Source organism: Apium graveolens, chromosome 10, assembly GCF_009905375.1.
Source record: "Apium graveolens cultivar Ventura chromosome 10, ASM990537v1, whole genome shotgun sequence".
Taxonomy (NCBI): Eukaryota; Viridiplantae; Streptophyta; class Magnoliopsida; order Apiales; family Apiaceae; genus Apium; species Apium graveolens.
This window is the reverse complement of record NC_133656.1, coordinates 191,729,451-191,751,073: the sequence shown is the minus strand read 5'-3', so window position 1 is coordinate 191,751,073 and position 21,623 is coordinate 191,729,451. Positions and strand designations below refer to the sequence as shown.

General features: G+C 32.2%; 1 protein-coding gene and 1 long non-coding RNA gene across 5 annotated transcripts; one reads left to right on the top strand and one right to left on the bottom strand.

The window, feature by feature from the left end:
* Nucleotides 1–852: 852 nt before the first annotated feature.
* Nucleotides 853–12,682, top strand: LOC141691498 (uncharacterized). Its single transcript, XM_074496235.1, has 7 exons — nt 853–999; nt 1,182–1,377; nt 1,612–1,997; nt 2,118–2,831; nt 3,417–3,836; nt 12,348–12,425; nt 12,518–12,682. Exons 1-7 carry the CDS (start codon nt 853–855, stop codon nt 12,680–12,682), a joined length of 2,106 nt encoding a protein of 701 aa, XP_074352336.1.
* A 2,460-nt stretch (nt 12,683–15,142) lies between these two features.
* Nucleotides 15,143–20,085, bottom strand: LOC141692973 (uncharacterized). Of its 4 annotated transcripts, none has more exons than XR_012562974.1 (6): nt 19,966–20,085; nt 17,158–17,301; nt 16,817–17,044; nt 16,623–16,742; nt 16,065–16,194; nt 15,143–15,678 (listed from the first exon to the last, which is right to left on the bottom strand). It is a non-coding gene; the product is annotated as an uncharacterized LOC141692973 (long non-coding RNA). The 4 variants fall into 4 exon arrangements; XR_012562973.1 differs by lacking the exon at nt 15,143–15,678 and adding an exon at nt 15,704–15,907; XR_012562971.1 differs by lacking the exon at nt 15,143–15,678 and having other exon boundaries at nt 15,939–16,194.
* Nucleotides 20,086–21,623: the final 1,538 nt, after the last annotated feature.

Here is a 21,623-nt window from a genome sequence, read left to right as displayed (position 1 = left end):
AACTCATCTATAGTTTAATTTATGTTTAATTTATAGCTCAAGTAATCTAGGTCAACTAATCTGTAGTTTAATTTCTGTTTAATTTTTAGTTTTGTTTGTGTTTAATTTTTAGTTTAATTTGTGTTTAATTTGTAGCTCAACTCATTTAGATGTATTTTAATTTGTTTTTCTTATAGTTGCAGTTTTTGTAGTTATGTTATATTTTTGTAGCTCAATGTTCTCTGCTTAAGTCATTGCAGTTTAATATAGTTGTTAGTTTTTATAGTTATGTTATGTTTTTGTAGCTCAATGTTATGTTTGTGTTAGATGTTTTTGCTTATCATTGCTCAATGTACATCTCTACTCTGTTTTTGGAGTTGCAAGTTTGACCACATCATTGCTCTGTTATGTTAGTGTAGCTGCAGTTTTTGTAGTTGTGTCGTTTTGACCATGTCTCCAATAAAAGGATTCATCTTATTTGACCATGTCGTTTTTGTAGTTGTGTCGTTTTGTAGTTGTGTCATTTTGACCATATCATTGTGCCATTTCTCTTTTTTAGTTTGTTCAAGTCAAAAGATGGATAGATCATGGTTAAAAGCTGATAGAAGAACAAAAGAGTTTAAGAAAGGAGTGGACGATTTACTGATGTTTGCATTTGAGAACGGGTATAACGAAGACAAAATAAGTTGTCCCTGCTTAAAGTGCGCACACAGCAAATCTTGGAAAGCTCGGATTGTTAAAAATCATCTTTTCCAATATAGCATTGATGAAACTTATACACGCTGGATATGGCACGGGGAGCCAAATCCAGTAGAAAGTCCTCCACAGGAGGAAAGTGACTCCTCTTGATCTGTTAACCAAGCGTACACAGGAATGGGTGAAGCTGACGAAGATGATGATGATTTGTCTTCAGATTCTTCAGATTTCATCAATCACGTGGAAGCTGAGCATGAACCTCTTTATCCGGGTTGTGAGAATTACAGTAAAATGATAGCTTTGGTTAAGTTATTCAATTTGAAGGTGAAGCATGGTATGTCTGATTCATGTTTTTCTGATGTTTTTTTATTGATTGGGTCATTGCTTTCGGATGGCAACAATATCCCTTCTTCTTTCAATGAAGCAAAAAAAACCTTATATGCATTAGGAATGGGTATGGGAAGATACACGCATGCCCGAATATTTGTCTCTTATATCGTGGGCAGATAGATGAAGATGACACAACTTATCATATATGTGAGACCTCTAGATGGAAATTGAATAAGAAAGGAGAAGAACAGGATGGAGTCCCTGCAAAGGTTTTATGGTATTTTCCGTTGATACCAAGAATAAGAAATTTGTTCAACACACCTCAGATTGCAAAGGACATGACCTGGCACGAGACAGAGCGAGAACAGGATGGTAAACTGAGGCATCCGGCTGACTCGTAAACATGGAAAAATGTCGATCAAAGGTGGCCTAATTTTGCATCAGAGAGTAAGAACCTTCGGTTGGTTTTATCCTCCGATGGTTTCTATCCTTTTCATGGCAACCGTACTGAATATTCAAGTTGGCCTATTTTGCTATCGGTTTACAACCTTCCACCTTGGCTCTGTATGAAAAGAAAGTACATTATCCTTTGCTTGTTAATATCAGGACCGCCTGAGCCTGGAAATGATATCGACGTGTTCTTGCAACCACTTATAGAAGATCTGCAAGAGTTGTGGCACGGGAAACAAGTGTATGACGCATATAAACAAGAGACTTTCTTACTAAGGGGGATATTATTATGGACGATAAGTGATTATCCGGCCTTGGGGAACTTGTCAGAAAATGTAATTAAAGGGTATAATGCTTGTATTGTTTGTGTTGAGAACACAAAGGCCTCTAGGTTTGTTCATTATCGGAAGACGGTGATTATGAGGCATAGGAGGTGGTTGCCCCGTCATCATCCGTATAGAAAGCAAAAATCAGCTTTTGATAATACTGTTGAGAAGGGTGTTGCTCCAATTCCGTTAACTGGTGAGCAAGTTCTTGGAAGAGTACATCATCTAAGGGTCCATGTCTTTGGTAGGACACAGCGCCAACCTCGATGGAAGAAAGGTGAAGCTCGACCAGTTTGGAAGAAAGTATCTATATTCTTTTAACTTGAGTATTGGAAGTTTTTGCCGGTGAGGCATGTTCTCGATGTGATGCACATCGAGAAAAATATATGTAAATCTTTGCTCGGAACTTTGCTAAATATTCCTGGAAAGACAAAAGATAGGGAGTCTGTCCATCTTGATATGGCTGACATGGGAATAAGAACGGAGCTAAGGCCAAAAACTCCCAGAAAGAAAGAGAAGGTACCTTTGGCTTCATGGAACTTATCAAATGCAGAAAAGAAGGTAGTTTGCTCATCCTTTCTTCAGATGAAGTTACCGGATGGATTTTGTTCAAATATCAAGAATCTTGTTAATATGGAAAAACTTCGGCTTGTTGGAATGAAATCTCATGATTGCCACACAATATTGCATCATTTGCTTTCAATTTCGATTCGGTCAGTACTACAAAAGCAAGGCAGGTGCACAATAATAAGGTTTTGCCTATTTTTCAAAGCAATTTGCAGTAAAGTCATCGATGTAGATAAATTGGAAAATATGCAATCTCAGTTGGTGGAAATATTATGCCAGCTAGAAAAACACTTTCCCCCTTCATTTTTCGATGTGATGATCCATCTCTCAATTCATCTTGTGAAAGAGGTTAAGCTTTGCGGGCCAATCTTTCTTCGTTGGATGTATCCTTTCGAGAGATATATGAAGGCGTTTAAGGGATATGTACGCAACCCTGCTCATCCCGAAGGCTGTATTGCAGAGGAATATGTTGCCGAGGAGGCCGTTGAGTAACTTACTAATGTGTGTCTGTGTATTTTGTTATTCATTTATTTTCAGCCTTTTCATGATTCACTATTAAAGCAATTTTTTTACTTATAGTGAACATATGGCATCTTTGATGGAAAGATACCCGTAGCATGAAAATGACCAAGTATGGCTAAAAAATAAGCAAAATGATCAATTCCCCGAATGGTTCAAGAAAAAGGTAAGATTTTTATTAGTCTTTTTATTACTACTTTTATGTCGTCCTAATTAAAATGTAAGTGACAACTAATATAGGAACTCAAAAAATTCCAATAACAATTTAAAATACAACCCTCTTTTTAATTACTAATTGCGCTGGACTTCCACATGATTTTTGAGCATGGGTCAAAAAACCCTAAATCCAACTACAAGTACTATCTGCATATTTATATAGTCCTTGGTTAAGGATTTATCGGTATAGGAGGGTGTAAAATATATTTTTCATATTGGAGTAACTCATTTCATTTACTTTAAAAGTAGCTTAATTATAAGTATACACTCAAACTCCATATTATAATATTATAATTATATTATAACTAGTATAAATAATTTGTTTTTTGACAGATTGAAACAGAATTGCTCCATGATCATAATGGCATAACTGATGAGATAAGGTGGATTACAGAAGGGCCTAACAAGGATGTTCCTACATTCAGCGGTTGTAGAATCAACGGTGTCAGTTATAGCACCAAGGATCGCGATGATAATCGACAAGTCCAGTGTAGTGGTGTTTCTGTTGTTGCTGATACATTGATGCTTGTTGAAAAAGATAACACTGTTGAACATACTGCACAGACCTATTACGGAGTTATAACAAGTATATGGGAGTTAGACTATAATAAATTCAGGGTCCCTATATTTCATTGTAATTGGGTAGATATTAACAAAGGGGTAAAGGTCGATGACTTGGGATTTATATTGGTTAATTTGAACAAATTAGGATTTGTAAATGATCCTTTCGTGCTAGGAAAACATGTTAAGCAAGTTTGCTACATTGATGATCCTCTTGAGAAATTCTAGTCTACGGTGTTAAATCTACCAGAAAAGAACTTTCATGACCACTCTGATGAGGAAAATGATGGCTCTATAGAAATAGAACTTGAGGATGAGCTATAAACGCCTTTGTTCCCAAATATTGATGAACATGATGATGAAAACGCTAGTTATATGCGAGAGGAAGAAGAAAGGATTCAGCTTCCATGATGGTAATATATAGGATTATTTGTACAGCTTTGAATCCTTTTACTGCTCATTATATATCTACATGTACTTCTGCTCAACCCCTTGATGAGATTACTTTTTCCGTGGTAAAATCATCATCTATTTGACTTTGAGTTTGTTTGGTTATAATAGACGATGATTTTATCAAAGCAAAAATAATCATTCGGCGGACAAACACATAGGAATATTATGGCTTGCTTGAAGACAGGAGGCCGGCCGGAGATATGTTTATTATTGTAAATGATAAAATTATACAATTTGTGGTATCAAGCTTCTAGTCCTTAAGGTTAATGTTATGTTTTCTATATTTGCAGATTTACTTGGCGTCGGTCATAACACAAGTCCTTCAAAACTGTGGCTAAGCAGCATGCAACTTAGAAAAGCCAAGCCACGAGAACTGTCTACCCATTTTCATTTTAATATTCATTGTTGTTTGTGGAAGTCTTTGTCGAAACAGCTCTGTTTGAGTTCCAATTTGATTTGAATTTCTTGTCTAATTCATGTACTGATTACAAAATTTATTGATGTGGTTTGCTACTCTATTAGAATTGGTTTACCATTCCGCTTTGACCAATTCTAGTTTGCTGTTGGTTGGTTAATCTATGGACTGGATTTTGGTGATATGTTGGTGTTTAGTTTGTGTAACTGGGATGTGACATATACAAGTCAATTTTTTTTCTATCTTCATTAAATAAACAACAGTATATTATGATAATATCCTAAACCGTCTTCTAAACGTGAAATTCAAACAACCATATTATAAACTGTTGTATGAAACACATTATTTCACGGTATCAATAACCATTGTCTATGAAGTTTGCATTAGATAATGGTATTTAAACTCTGTTGTCTGATATTCAGTAAAATATTGGTTTCTATAAACTATTGTCTAACTTGCATAACATTTTTGCCAAACACCATCATCTTATGATGAAAATGAATTTATACACACATAACATGTGGACACCATTGTTGTAAAGCGTTCTAAATAATAGAGCCTCAAAGAACTGTTGTGTCAATATATCAAAGCATGCAACTTAGACAATAGTATGTAGAATCAGCTATAACTGTTATTATACGACAACCATGACAACCGTTTTTTAATTACAAAGAAAAGCCCGTTGTTTCTATTTTCGGGATGACGGGTTTCTTCTCAACCGTTTTCTGATAACAGTTGTAGGAGACTGAATTTCTTGTAGTGACTCGTATTTCTTTATGAATCCAAGTTGACGAGAGGCATTCCACAGATGTCAACTTGTTAGTTTGCCATGAATTGTTAAGTGAAAATCTTCAGTTGTTGCGTTGCTTGGCAGCATGTTGTTTGTCAATTTCAAAATAAGTAGTACTGCTTCTAAGGGACTGCTTAACAAAAATATACATTTGTCTGTAAAAATTTATATTTCCATATCTTGACCTTTGTGCTTGTTTACACCCTCTTTTCCGCCACTGATTATCACTTAAATCAAGACAAAGGGATGAACGTGATGGACTTACTGCAACTGTTCAGAATTCCTCTGAAGTTTGTGATGGTGCACAATTCACTACAAAAAAAACGGGTAAATACAACCGGAAAAAACCCGGTTGTATTTAGTTAAATTCGACCGTTTTCGGTTGTATTTAGCTAAATACAACCGGTTTTTGGGCCGGTCGAAAATGCTCGAGTAATATTTAGTAAACCGGTCGTATTTAGTATATGAGCGGCTAAATACAACCGCTTAAATTCGACCGAAATCGGTATAATTTGTTTTCCACCTAAAATTTGAAAATCCCGCCCAAAAATTTGAAATTTTGAATTTTTTTAAAACTTCCGCCTAAAACATAAATTCGACCGTATACGGTTATAAACATTGTTTCAAATTCGACCGAATGCGGTCGAATTAACGAGCACCAGATTTTAAAAAAAAAAAACTCGCCGGAAAAATTCTCAGATTCCGGCAAGTTTCAAAAAATACAATAATCATTCCAATAACTCCGATGTTGCAAAAAAAAAGGGTTTTTTCGGTCCAATTTCACACAACAAATTAGTTTACATCGTTTCCATAATTCAAATATAACCTCAACAAAGACATATCAATTATATAATGCATTTTCCGATTAAAATCATAACTTTCCGGCCAAACTCAAAATCATGTAAATCTCAACAAAATTCAACAAACTAGTATCCCAAGCATAGCTAATAACGTACAATCGATTATCAATAATTATATTAACATAAAACAATTCATCAAGAACAAATATATGAATCAAAAATCATACCAAATTTAATTTATACAAATTTCAAGTTTTCACTTCAAAAAATTCATACATATACTCCTCCAACTTTCTTAAACACAAACCCATAATAAAAAACGAAATTAAAACACCAAATTTTAAAGACCCATCTAAGTTTTTGTTCGAAAAATAAAGATAAAAAATGGTTTTTGAGATGCGGGTGATTGAGTTGTAGAAAAATAGAATAAAAGGGAAATGGTAAAGGAATAAAGAGGGATTGGCCGGGAAAAAATAAAAAGATGGCCGGAAAAAGAAAAAGGAAGGGGGGGGGGGTGCAGGGGAGCAGAGGGGAGGGGAAGAATGAACAGGGGGAAAGGGAACGGGGGTGGGTGGGAACTGGGGTGGGGGTTATAAAGTAAAAATAAAAGTATTTTATTTTATTAATTTTGTTTTTATATAATGTAAAATCAACCGTCAGATTATTCTTTTAGTGGTTGAATCTCGTGCGTTGGATAAAAATCACGTGGATCGCTGAGGTGTCACTATATTATTCTTTTATTGGTTGAATCTCGTGCGTTGGATAAAAATCACGTGGATCGCTGAGGTGTCACTATACTCAACTGTTATCGGTTGAATTTAGGAGTATCATTTTATAAAATCAACCGAGATATACTATCTATTTTATTTTATAAAAAATCCAAATAATTTTTTAAAAATTATTATAATTATTTAATCATTCTTTTAATAAAAAATAAAAATTTTATAATTTGATTTAAGAGCTCCTAATTTTAATAAAAAATTTGGGACTAAAGAGTAATAAGAAATACTCGTCAAACTACTGATTGACTGCTAAAATAGTTGAATTTTAAAATAGGAAACCAAAAATATTTTATTTTTTGTAAAATTTTTATCATATCACTAAAATATATATATATCTTGACATCCTTAAGGTTGGATCATTCATAAATAATTTTTAAAAAATCAAAACATCAGTATGAGACTAAACACTAGTAAGAAGTACGGGTCAAAGTAATAGTTGACTGTTAAAATAGGAAACCAAAAACATTTATTTTTTTATAAAACTTTTACCATATCACTAAAATGTATATATCTTGACATCCTTAAGGTTGGATCATTCATAAATAATTTTTAAAAAATCGAAACATTAGTATAGGACTAAACACTAGTGAGGAGTACGGGTCAAAATAATAGTTGACTGTTAAATTAGGAAACCAAAAACATTTATTTTTTTATAAAACTTTTACCATATCACTAAAATGTATATATCTTGACATCCTTAAGGTTGGATCATTCATAAATAATGTTTAAAAAATCGAAACATTAGTATGGGACTAAACACTAGTGAGGAGTACGGGTCAAACTAATAGGTGACTGTTAAAATAGGAAACCAAAAACATTTATTTTTTTATAAAACTTTTACCATATCACTAAAATATATATATCTTGACATCCTTAAGGTTGGATCATTCATAAATAATTTTTAAAAAATCGAAACATCAGTATGGGACTAAACACTAGTGAGGAGTAGGGGTCAAAATAATAGTTGACTGTTAAAATAGGAAACCAAAAACATTTATTTTTTTCTAAAACTTTTATCATATCAAAAAAAATATATATATCTTGACATCCTTAAGGTTGGATCATTCATAAACAATTTTAAAAAATCGAAACATCAGTATGAGACTAAAGACTTGTAAGGAGTACATGTCAAACTAATAGTTGACTGTTAAAATAGGAAACCAAAAATATTTTTTTTTTAAAACTTTTATCATATCACTAAAATATATATATCTTGACATTCTTAAGGTTGGATCATTCATAAATAATTTTTAAAAAATCGAAATATCAGTATAGGACTAAACACTATTAAGGAGTATATGTTAAACTAAACACTAGTAAGGAGTATAGGAAACCAAAAACATTTATTTTTTTCTAAAACTTTTATCATATCACTAAAATATATATATCATGACATCCTTAAGGTTGGATCATTCATAAATAATTTTTAAAAAATCGAAACATCAGTATGGGACTAAACACTAGTAAGGAGTACGGGTCAAACCAATAGTTGACTGTTAAAATAGAAAACCAAAAATATTTATTTTTTTCTAAAACTTTTATCATATCACTAATATATATATATATATCATGACATCTTTAAGGTTGGATCATTCATAAATAATTTCTAAAAAATCGAAACATCAGTATGGGACTAAACACTAGTAAAGAGTATGGGTCAAACTAATAGTTGACTTTTAAAATAGGAAACCAAAAACATTTATTTTTTTCTAAAACTTTTATCATATCACTAAAATATATATATCATGACATCCTTAAGGTTGGATCATTCATAAATAATTTTCAAAAAATCGAAACATCAGTATGTGACTAAACACTAGTAAGGAGTACGAGTCAAACAAATAGTTGACTGTTAAAATAGGAAACCAAAAACATTTATTTTTTTCTAAAACTTTTATCATATCACTAAAAAATATATATCTTGATATCCCTAAGGTTGGATCATTCATAAATATTTTAAAAAAAATTGTAACATCAATATGGGACTACTAGTCAAAATAGTAGTTGACTATTAAAATAGCAAATCAGATACATTTATTTTTTTCTAAAATTATTACCATAATACTCTGTAAGGTTGAATCATTCCCAAAAGTTTAAAAAAAATGGAAACATCAATATGGGACTAAACATTTGTAAGAAGTACTAGTCGAAAATAATCGAAAATAGTTAAATATATGTAAAAATAATAAAAAGTTAATTACAAGAATTTGGATGAATATATTATTATTATAAACTAACCACTTGCGGTTGAATTTAGCAAAATTAATTACAGAACATTCAATTGTTGTAAAAATAATTGAAAATAGTTAAACTTATGTAAAAACATTAAAAATTAATTACAAGATCTAGAATGAATGTATAATTAATTTCTATTTACATATTTTAGCAATATTTAAAAATATTAATTTTATTTTTCTGATTTTTTTTTAAAAATTACTTTTTAAAATTTTAAGCTGATATTTGGCTCCAATTTTTCACTCTCATTTTTTGGCGGGAAAATTCCATTGGCGGGAAAATTCCCTCAAATTTTTTTGGCAAGGCTAAATTCAACCGTTTTCAGTTGTAAAAGGCTTCGGTTGTAATTATTCGGTTGAATTTAAGCGAGGCTAAAGTAGACGGAATACGGTTGAATTTAGTGGAGCGGCTAAATTCAACCGTTTCCGGCTGTAATTGAGTTCGGTCGTATTTAGGCGGTTGTAATTGCTTCTTAATTCGACCGCCTAAATACAACCGTTTTTAAATATGACGGTCGGCGGTTGAATTTAGCCGCGCCTCCTAAATTCAACCAGATATGGTTGTATTTGACCCCGGTTGTATTTATGCAGTTGTATTTAGCCTTATTTTCTTGTAGTGATTATTACGGGATCACAATTATTATTTTGGAAAAACTAAGGTATAGTGAAACATGTTATATTACTTTAATTTTACTTCATGACAAATAAACTAAACTTCTCTTCATCTTATAATTTGTGTGGTTGAAATATATAATAGAAAGTGTGGTTGAAATATATAATAGAAAGCACGATATCTTTAGGGATCTTCTGAATTGCAGAGGGGAGCAGTCCTACAACTAGTGAAACTCTCATAATCTACAAGATGAAAACCAATCAACTTTACCAACTAAGGAAAAAATAAATCATTTACATGATTGAATACTAAGCTTTTACTAATTGCTAGAATTGTTTTATCCTGGTTCTTAGTCAACTAAACATGTACTATGTATCATTCAGTTTAGTAAATAGCTGGTAGGTTAAATTCTGGCTACTGCTTGATTTAAAATTGGATTTGTTTTACTTGTGCTAAAGTTTGGTGCCAATCATCCAATAATTATAATTTTATCGCCTGGTTAGCATATTATTAATTGTTATATATCTTTTGATGATTTGTTATGGTAGTCAAGTTGATATCCTATTTATATATTATCTTTGCCAAGTTATTCAAGAGTAGAAAATTGTAATTTTTACTTTTAATCCACACATATATAGTATAATATGTGTTTTTGTGTCAAATTTTGTATAGAACATAGTAAATCCTACTCCTACACTTGGTTTATATTTTCGAGTATAAAATATATTATACATGTTAATTCTTGATGACATGCTTGGTATTATATCGAGATACTATGGTTCTGATCAGATAAAATATTTCCAATGATACTGTAAACTGTCAATTAAATTTATGTCCTTCCACAGTCCAGAATGGTAGATATATATCTATTTTGAGCTTAATAATCAACCTACTGGTCAAACTCTACCAAATTTATATGAATGTTCTTTGACTGAATTCTAAAATTTACAGATTATATTTGTAAATTCATAACTATTTTCAGTACACATGATCACACAGTCGATATATAAGTATTGTGTAATTATGTTTGTAAATTAGTTGGTCTAATTAGTTATGTTTACTGTTATTTTTGAGGTTGTAAACTTGAGATGGTTGTAGTTGGTAAATTAGTTGGTTTAATTAGTTATGTTTACTGTTATTTGCTGGTTCGATTTCTTGCTTGCAAATAACTTAGTTAATATTTCAGGGAACAAAGAAAGCTTACAAGAGAAAGCTTCACGTGTATAAAAAGGGAAAGGCCCGGATGGTGTAGTCGAGGAGAAAGTGAAGCAAATTCAAGCATTAGCTTCTAGTAGTACTTTTTAAAATTTATAATCTTTGGTTGTTGTTAATTAAAGAATATGAACTAGTTTATATTTAGTTTGAACGTCTAATTTGGTTGTAGATTTGGATGTTTAATGTTTGGGTTGGATGTATTATTTTGCAGTTATGAAATTGTATTATTCGGATTCTTCAGTTTATAGAATAAGCATTTCAATATTTTTTTGCTAAAGTGTTACAATAGCCTCCTAAACTGTTATCATAGTATGTTTAAAATGTTTCATTAGGCTAGTTATAATGTTACAACAGTTATTCAAAGTGTTACATTATGTTCTACGGGCGCACTTACCACGTCATCAAGACAACTCAGCACTGGGGGCCCACACTTTCCACGTCAGCTAGTGGGTCCCACCATGGGGGCCACTTTTTAAAAATATTTTAAAACTCTAAGGTAACATAAAAATTAAGTTACAACTGATCTCTCCTTTAGTTGTATTAGCAAGCTATAGTAACAGAAAATGTGATGTTGCCTTAGGTACTAGAGATGTTACCTTAGACCCCTAAGGCAACATTAAAAAACCTATCTTTAATAAAATGTTACCTTAGCTTAAAAATGGGGCAAGAGAAACATATTTACCCCCTACTGCAACGTTTTTTAATGTTATAATAGGCGTTTTATGGTGTGGTGTTTGCAAGAATAAGAGATTGTTGAGAGCGAGAGAGAGAGAGATAGTGGGTTAGAGTGAGAGAGAGTGAGATGGTTAATTAGACTCAACGACCCCTTAATAATTGAGAGAAGCGGGTAATTTTTCCGCCCAACTTTTTCACGGGGTTCCGTGTAAATTTTATTAATTTTTGTTAAATAAAAGATTATATTTATGTTTATGTGATTTAAATATATAATATTTTCATAACAAAATATTAAATTTAAATTTTATAAGGATATATTTTAGCATATTAAAATGAATCAGTCATTTATAAATAAAACTTTTGTATTTTATAAAAAAATCAGTTCATTTGAAAATAAATATAACTTAAATAATTATTTTTAAAAATTTATTAAAATTAGTAATAAAATTATTTATAAATGACCTAAGGCAACATATCCTTGCATGTTGCTATATGAAATGTATGTTTTTCAAAAGTAACACCACTTTGTACCTAAGGTAACATCAAAAACGAAGTGTTTTTGTAGATCAAAACTAGCATACCTACTGTAACATTATTTAGCAACACCCATCTACGAGATGTTCCCGTAGGTCATTTATGGTGTAGTGGTATGACATTGTTATTTTTAAAAATAATATCATAAGATCACTTCTCTTTTGTCTTTTGACCGTAATTTTGATTTTATAGCGTAAAAGGAGAGTTGAGAAGGGAAAGGATGTCACGGTCAGACGAACGATGCGTTCATTAGTTAATAATGCACAAAAGGTACATTTCTAAATTTATTGAACTTCACAGTTTTTTCCCCTGACTTCTCGATTGTAGTTTGAGGTTATCTATTTTTTTTATATTTTTGCAAGGCTACTGATGGGGTGCAATCACCACCTACGTCCTTAAAACTAGTTGGCCGCCATCCATCCTCTCCACTACCTCCACCCCCTCCACTACCTGTTGATCTCACCAAACTAGAAAGGGTTCCTAACAACCAAGGAATTGGTACTATGGATGCATACTTGGAAATTTAAAATTAGAAAAGGGAAATGCAAAACATACATGACAAGCATGCTGTGACTACTAATTTGGAGGCTTATCATCAGAACTTTGCACCCCTGACAGAGATGTTGGAGACAGGTAATTTATTGTCATTTTAAGTAATGGTTTCACTCAAGATGAATCCACTAATTTGTGTCTAATTTGATATAGGTAAAAGTACTACTAAAAATCAAAGGCGTAAAGGACCTACAAAGATGAATCATGTCTTCATACGAAAGCTCGAAGATAGGCCAATTATCTGCTTAAATTCTGAATTTCAGCCTTACTCACAGAAAGATAAAGTAGATATTGAATTGAGCAGATTCTTGGAGATGATAGCAAGGTTATATATTCCACTGAATTTTGTTAATTGGTCTAGAGTTCCAGAGCAGGAAAAAAATAGCTGGTGGGAATATGTGATGGTAAAAATGCACTATTTTTGTTTTTTAATTTTTTTTGTTCAATTTTCACTATATTTTTAAATTGAACTAGTTGTTAATTGTTTAGTATATACTTAATTAACATTTTTAATCAATTATTTCACTAGACAAAGTACATTATTCCAGAGGAAGGAAAATATTGTGTATTGAAGATGCTGGATGACAACTGGAGGGTATACAAAAGCCGTGTTAAGTCCCGATGCTTTAAGAAGTTTGACAATGATAGGGACCGTATAAAAAGCAAGCCTGCAAACATTCAATTGGAACAGTTCATGGTAATTCTCAAGTGCTGGAGTGACGAAGCTGTGCAAGACAAAGCTGAAAAAAATGTAGCAAACCGAAAAAAAATTACTTATATGCACATTGCTGGTCGTACTAGTTTTGCCCAGTTTCGTAGTAAAATGGTATGTTAAGCCACTGATCTATTTTTGGTGTATTGAATTTCATTTATGTACCAATACTCATTCTAGGTTATTTTATCGTAGAAAATTGCTAACTTGGATGGTGACTATACAACAATTTCTGCAAAGCATCAATCATATCCAAAAACTCACAAGGGTCATAGAAACATGGTAAATATTGTTTAGACATATTTGCAGTTTTTTTGCCGATTGTGTTATTGCAATTATTTAATAATGAATTGGCATATATTTGCAGGCAAACCCAGATAAGGAATTAGCCCGATGATGATAATGAAAAGATGGCAGATCTTGATTTTGAAGCTCATGGACCAAACTAGCTACTGGGAAAAAGTGCAAGAATAAGGAAATAAAACAAAAAGCTGGCCACACAAAGTTAGCGGATCTTTGTGTTCATTGTAGTTTTATTTTATTTAATATCTGGTATCAGAGCTTCAGTATACCTAGTGAATGCCCAAGTATATGCCAAAATTAACATCCATAGAGCCAAGTAAAACCAAAGAAAACACAGTTAGCCTGACATACCCGTTGCTCACGAAAACAAATTATACAACATGGGCTCTGAAAATGAAAGTTTTCATGCAAGCGCACAACGTGTGGGAGGCAATCGAGCAGAAGGATCCAAAGGAGACACTGGAAGACAGAACAGACAAGATAGCGATGGCAGCAATATATCAAGCTATTCCTGAGGACACACTCTTATCTACTGCAGAAAAGAAAATGGCAAATGAAGCTTGGGATGCGATAAAAACTATGTGTCTAGGGGCCGATAAGGTGAAGAAGGCAAAAGCTTAAACTCTTAGAGCTGAGGTTGAGTCGATGACCGTGAAAGAAACAGAGCAACTTCATGATTTTTGTGCGAGGTTAAGTGGCGTGGTGACGAACATTCGAGCACTGGGTGAAGTAGTCGAAGAAACATACGTGATTAAGAAGATGCTGCAAGCAGTACCCATTGTAGTACCCACAAAATTCTTACAGATTGCGTCAGCCATTGAACAATTCGGAAATCTGGATACTCACTAGTACAAACTGGACTTTTAGGTTCGGTCAAAACAACACTAAGGCGTCGGTCAAGTGGCGAAGTAAGTGTGGGAGACGCTATAGGTATGGACCTACAGCGTCGGTTAAACGAGCGACACACAAACATTAATTGCGTCGGTTAAGCGACACACGTCATAGGGTCATAAACCGACGCTGTAGGTTAACTTATAGCGTCTCTATTATATATATAACCAACGCTATTTGTTGCATTGATATGCGTCGGTTGGACAAAATGCCGACGTTCTTGGTTTAATTAATTGCGTCGATCATCTCAAATGCCGACGCTGTTGGTTCTCACCTGTTGTGTCGGTTGATTAAAATGTCGATGCATCAGGTTTTCATGATATACGTCGTGCTATTTAACCGACGCTATTTCTTCTCACCAAATGCATCAATTAGCAGAAATGCCGACACATTTGCTTCTCATCAGTAGCGTCGGTTAGCTAGAATGCCGACGCTTTTTGTCACAAAAAATTTAATTTTTCCTGTTTTCCATTGATATTTTATATATTTTCTATAAACATGTTCCATTATACAATTAATACTAATATCCCAAAAATACAGTACAACAGAAAATTAAATTGTACAACTTAAAAATTATATATTACAATAAATTTAGAAAATTTAATTATACAAATCTTGGAAGAAAAGTATATATACAATTACACATACCATCATACTCTTTCTATTATGGTTCCCTTACAGATAAAATAACACATATTGTGTCTCCCCTAACAAGTACTTTAAAATTTTCAAGTCCTTTTTTTCTTTCTGTAAATCGAGATCGCAAAACCACATCTTGTCTTTTGACACGAACATGAGATGCTTTTAAATGCTTGACCATCCGTTCTCATTTTTCTTTGAAATGTTCAAAAAATAATAAATTCACAATCATGCAAATTATAACCAACATGAAGATTATATATTTTAAATAAATGTTTGAAATAACAAGGTAAGAAATGGTTTTATGCTTCTCCACATATATACTTTACTTGTGTTTTCCTAGATCCACCGGAGGATATGCTACTCTAATATTGGATTCCACATACCATTTACTTTTGTACAAACTTTAACCACATTCCCTACTTCCTGCATACAAGGAAGAAAAAAGACAATATAAAGAGATCATCTATTGATACTTGTGAGTAAAACTCAGAAACAATATCTCTGTAAAGAAACATAAGGTCACATCCTTACAGATAATAAAATTTGCTAGTAACACTTGTTTCCCCTCTCAAACAACTAAATCACCTTATTCCAAGTTTTTTATACACTTTGCAAAGAAATGTGATAAAGACGCATGCAAGCCTGATATCCCCTAACATAAATGATCATTTAAACCTTCAAGACAGAAAACTGAAAACTATGCGCCTCATTTTTAGATTAAATCAAAATAGCTTATTCTATTATCTTGGAAGGACAAGCAATGCATGAACACATGACAACATAAAATGGAGTTCTTCGGGAGTATGAACCTCATCAACAGTGGTTGAACTTTGAAGCCTCTTGAGGGCAGTATCAGTAAGAGAGCAAGCACGACGGTACAAAGAATACGCCTCGGCTCTCTTTCCAGCCAAATTGTAAGATTTAGCCAAGTAGAAAACCCTATACCAATTGAAAAGGAAACCATTTATACAGATAAACAGCTAACAGAACTCTTACCATTTAGAATATACTCATTTTTGAAACATCAATAGTGAATATAATTAGTTAGGTCTTCTCAAATCTCAAAATGCTGGATATCGGTCTATAGTAAATATATAGAAAGATCAATATTTATATGGAAGATTGAAGTACTGAACCACAACCTATACTTTATCAGGATACAGTTCTTACCTGGTCTAAATGAAGTTACTAGTTAATAGTTTCTACTTTTCAGATTTCATAGTTTAATTAAGTAGGTCTCCATGTAAAAAGAGGCCAACTAGTCATGACAAAAGATACTAATATTGTATGTTACTGAAAGATGGGCTTATAACACTATAGGTTTATCCTTTTGCTAATAGACATAATGTTACATAGACTAAACCAACCTTTCTGCTCGGAAAATTGAACTCTTGATTTCACATTCTTCCGCAAATGCCACTTCTTCTGGTTTTCTATCTCTTCAATAACTAAGTCAGAAAGGTCAGCCGTATTCTGCCATTCAACTCCTGGAACAATTACTCATGAGAAGATAAGTTACTAAAAGTATGCTGAAATCTTACTAACACGCCAAAAATAATACCTGAACTGCAGTTTTAATCAAGTATCTTGTCTTATTATTATAACCAAACTTCCTTAAGACGGTCCAGATTGTCTCAAGACACCCTTTTTCTATAAAAAGGGCATGGAGAAAAAGAAAACCTGTCAGTGTAAGTCCAAGTTCATTGACAACCTCAGGTACTTTCTCTTCGACTACTTTCTTGACACCAAATATTTCAGCAGGCTGTAAGGGGGCATTGAAGCACTTAACCTGTACAGTATACATTATAATCTGGTCAATACAGACATTACTAAAAGTCGATAGCTGGTGGTAAAAAATACTAATGATCTGTTTTTATTGTGTTGGGAATAATCTAAATCAACCTGAAATTCATTCAATTCTGCATCATTTAAGGCATCATCTTCATCACCGTCGCAGAGAATGAATATTCTTTTTAAGGCTCTTACACATCAGGGTTTCAAGGTCTTTGTTTCTTGATCAAACAACGGTGATGTTGGATGAAGTACCTACAAACATGCAAGTAACCTAACATTACATCCTGCGTTTTATACAACCTCTGTATAACAATTTTTAATAGAAGAAGGAAGATAGCCTGGGTCACTTCCCAAAATGGCAGGAAGTAAAGTTCCTTACACCAAATGTCATTAGCTACTTCTTAATAGGACCAGAGCCCGGACATCATTAACAACAGTAAAACAAGATGGCTTAAATCTTGAAGGAGAAGGAGGATCACTATAAGTCTATAACACTTTTACTTAATTTGAGTAAAATTAATTTAATTTTACATAGAATATCTATTTATTTAATTTTAATTTTATCAACGGTAATATTGTGATACCCATATGTAACATTTGGCAATTCTAAAGCAGAGACCATGGATGGGTAAAAGTTAAAAATAGTAATACTAATTGATGGTAAGCAGTAGTTTTTCTAAAATGAAAATAAATGGGGCACTGGAAAAGAAACATACAACATAGAAAAGAAACAACACATACACTCTAAATTAAAAAAATATACCAGAAAAGAAACCTCTCTTTCTGTTAATACAAAGAGCACTAACTTGATTCATAGAGTCTAAAGAAGCAATAAATTAGATCAGTCATTATAAATATTAGTTTCTTCTTATGCATCCCTTCTGGTTCTCCTGATTCTTTCCATTGTTATTGGCGTTGACTTATTAAATGCCATATGAGAATAATGATAATGAATTTGTATACAGAACTGCAGACATGGGTGCAAGGAAATCCCAGAAGGCAAATTAAATAGATACTATTTGAATGTGACGACCACTAGCAGGACTTAAATCACCTAGATATGTCCTAGGTAATGATGTGATACAACTTACACTCTGAACAAACTCCTATTTTTCCTTTTTCCAAGTCACCTGCCAAAGTGGCAAAATAGAGAAAAAATAAATGAAAACAGAAGAAATGACCTGTATTAATTAAATGAGCAACACTACTCTTAGAGCTGTTGTTTCCTCTGTGCTCTTAAATTTAAGAAGTCAGCCTTAAAAGCAATACGCCAAAAAGGGCAATATTACAAGAAAGGTTGTGTCATGGCATATCAAGTCACCCCTTAAAAAACCTAACTTGGATCAACTTTAAAATTGGAATCAATATCAATAATTAACTAATAGGTATCAACCTTAAGTTCTCTTAATAGTTAATGTTGCAACTTTTGACATATCGTAGATTTTATTGGTAAGGTATATACATCAGATTGTTGGAACCATTATTCTCCACAGAGTATACATTTGCCCTAATATACCAGAGATTAATCATAACTCTACAAAATTAGATAAGATTCATGCGAGCCTGCATCAGGGGACACTTGAACATAGAACCATTGTTTGGTGGCTATATCATAAGCTATAAAAAAGTCCTTAAGTTTAGGACAACGAACATATATAACCCGGTCTGCAAGTGTTACTGGATCAAAATAAGAAAACAACAGAGTACTTATTCATGCCGTTAGATAGGGCCTACTGGCCATTGAAGAATATACATATATGGTTGATAAAGCACCGTATGGGGATGAAGCTAGCGAAGCAAAGGAGAACAGGGCAGGGTTCGAAGCTAAGAACGGAAGCGTGATCCCTAAGAAAAAGAAACTTGTCAAGACAATGACGGCTGAGAAAATAGCTCACTCTTTTGATTCAAACACGAAAACCAAAAACAATAACATTACCAAGAAGGCCGGTCCTGATGCAGATGCTTCCTCTGATTAGCCAACCTACCTGCCTTTATGCGTGTGTATTATATTATACGCCCTAGGTTGCTCTGTTGAATGCATCTGTTGATCCATCAGAGGCGCGCGTGCTCACAAACACATCTTGGTCGTAAACTATTGAATAATTGTATCGTAATTATTGTTCATGATCAATAAATTTGAATCTTTCTTTGCTTATCTTGTAGAATTAAGCTCCTTAATAAATGTCACCCCCCAAAAAATAAAGATTACAGCATATTGGTAAAAGATTAGAAAAAATGCAGAAAGTAACTATACAAAGAAGCTCCTTGTGCATGTACTATTAGTGAATATATTATATATCAAAACTCAAAACATCTACCAACTAATACAATCCTGTTTCTTATGACTTTATTTCAAAAAATTTACTATTAGGCACTGTCTACAGGTTTATAAAGATAGCTTATTGAGTAAGTAAAGGAAAAATATTCTAATTATAAAACACCAAGATAGGAACACTGAAGTACACATTGTTCTGTCCCTGGTTCAATAATTTATTCATAATTTCAAAAATAATACATTGAATAGAAAAATGCATTTTACCATAAAGACGAAAACAGAGCATACATTATATTCACTGGAAAAACTACTACCTAGTAACCAATTACAAAAAAACAAACAAACGAAAAATCAAATAACAATCAGGTAGGGTTTCAACTTTCAAGCCAAGAACATAATGTGTTTCCGACAAAGAAAAAACATGTGAAGACGATGAATGCTAAGAAAACGCAATAGAATGGCAGGCTATAATCAGGTTACAGAACGGCATTAGAAAGCATCAAACAGAAAGATCAATAAAAATCAATCAGGTAAGAAGAAGAGCAAGTCTCATGAAATTCAAATTTTTTTTTTCTCATGAGACTTTTTATCAAACAGTTTGCAGTTACATAGATACATACGACTCTCTATTGTAAATTTACCCGAAGTTCGTTCTGTTTTAAGGAGTGATCCCCTCTGTCCCCGTTGGATAGGGTATCGAATTCGCAGCACAATAGAGTATCGAGGAATAGAGATAACTCGGTATGTCCGTTTGGGTGCTTGTATCTCTTCAAGATATTGATATTGATTTTTTGTCTCATGGTATTGTTTTTGTTTTATATATAAATAAAATTTTCTATTTTAAATTGTTCTCTATTTGTTCTTAAAAAAAATTGTTCTCTATTTCGAATATAATATACACATATATATTCTATTTTAAATTATTTTCTATTTCAACTAAAAATTGTTTTCTATTTTAAATATAATATGCATATATGTGTTAAATTTTAAATTGGTTCTATTTCAAATAAAAATTGTTTTCTATTTCAAATATAATATGCACACATGTGTTCTATTTTAAATTTTTTTATATTTCAAATATAATATGCAGATATGTGCTTTATTTTAAATATAATAAATATGACCAAACTCACTATCAACCAAAATTTTATTGTTTCTTCTTTTATAAATATTATTTATTAGTTTCTTTGTAATACGTTAGTTATTTTCAATTTTTGTTTTTCAAAATATTTTTCAAATACTCGATCCCTTGGAGCTTAATTATCGCACAATACTTATAAATATTTGTTCTCTTTACAATTATATGATTAATTGTCATTATTGTTATTTATTTTGCTTATTCGATAAATATCAACGTTTTTTTGTATATTATACTCGCTTAGTAGTAATTTTGTATTTGTTTTTCAAACCAAAATATATTATAATTAATGTAGGTAAAAATGAAAATTTTGATTCATGTCAATTAAAAAAATTTAATATGGAAGATTTTTTAAAAAAAGACACTTATTATGGAATTTGCCATAATTAGTGCATGCATTATCCACTCTTAACTCCTAAGTTTATTTATATAAAATTAAAATTTCAATTAATTTTTAAAATTTGAAAAATAATATTTCAAATCTACTAATTATTAATATTTAAATTAATTAGTTAATTTATTATTAAAATTGTTCAGTGAAATATCAATTCTTTGGTAATAATAAAATTATTTTATTTAATTTCTTTTATATTTTAAAAGAATTTAGAGTTCAGTATATTCTACATATTTAATTTCCTACTATTTTTAATGATTTTAATAATTTTATACTATTATTTAAATTTTTTGTTAAAATTATTTTAAAAAAATCACAACCTATAACATCGGCATTGAGAAGACGATGCTTTAAACCAAATCTACAGCGTCGGCAATTAAACGCCGACGCTTCAAACCAAATTTGTAGCGTCGACATTTACAAGCCGACGCTTTAAACCAAACCTATAGCGTCGGCATTTTAAATACCGATGCAGTACGTAGAAGCTATAGCATCGGCATTATAAAAACCGACGCTATATAGGATTTTAGGCGTCGACGTTTTAATGCCCGACACTACAGATTGTCAAAAGGGTCGGTTGTATCAAAGTCCGACGCAACAGATCATGCACAAATACCTTAAGGCGTCGGTTAAAGTTACAACCGATGCTTGAAGTGTGTTTAATCATCGGTTTTATATTCAACCGATGAAAAAAGTGCGATACAGAAGGACCTTTCTGTACTAGTGACTATGTCTATAGAAGAAATAATGGGTTTACTCATGGCCCA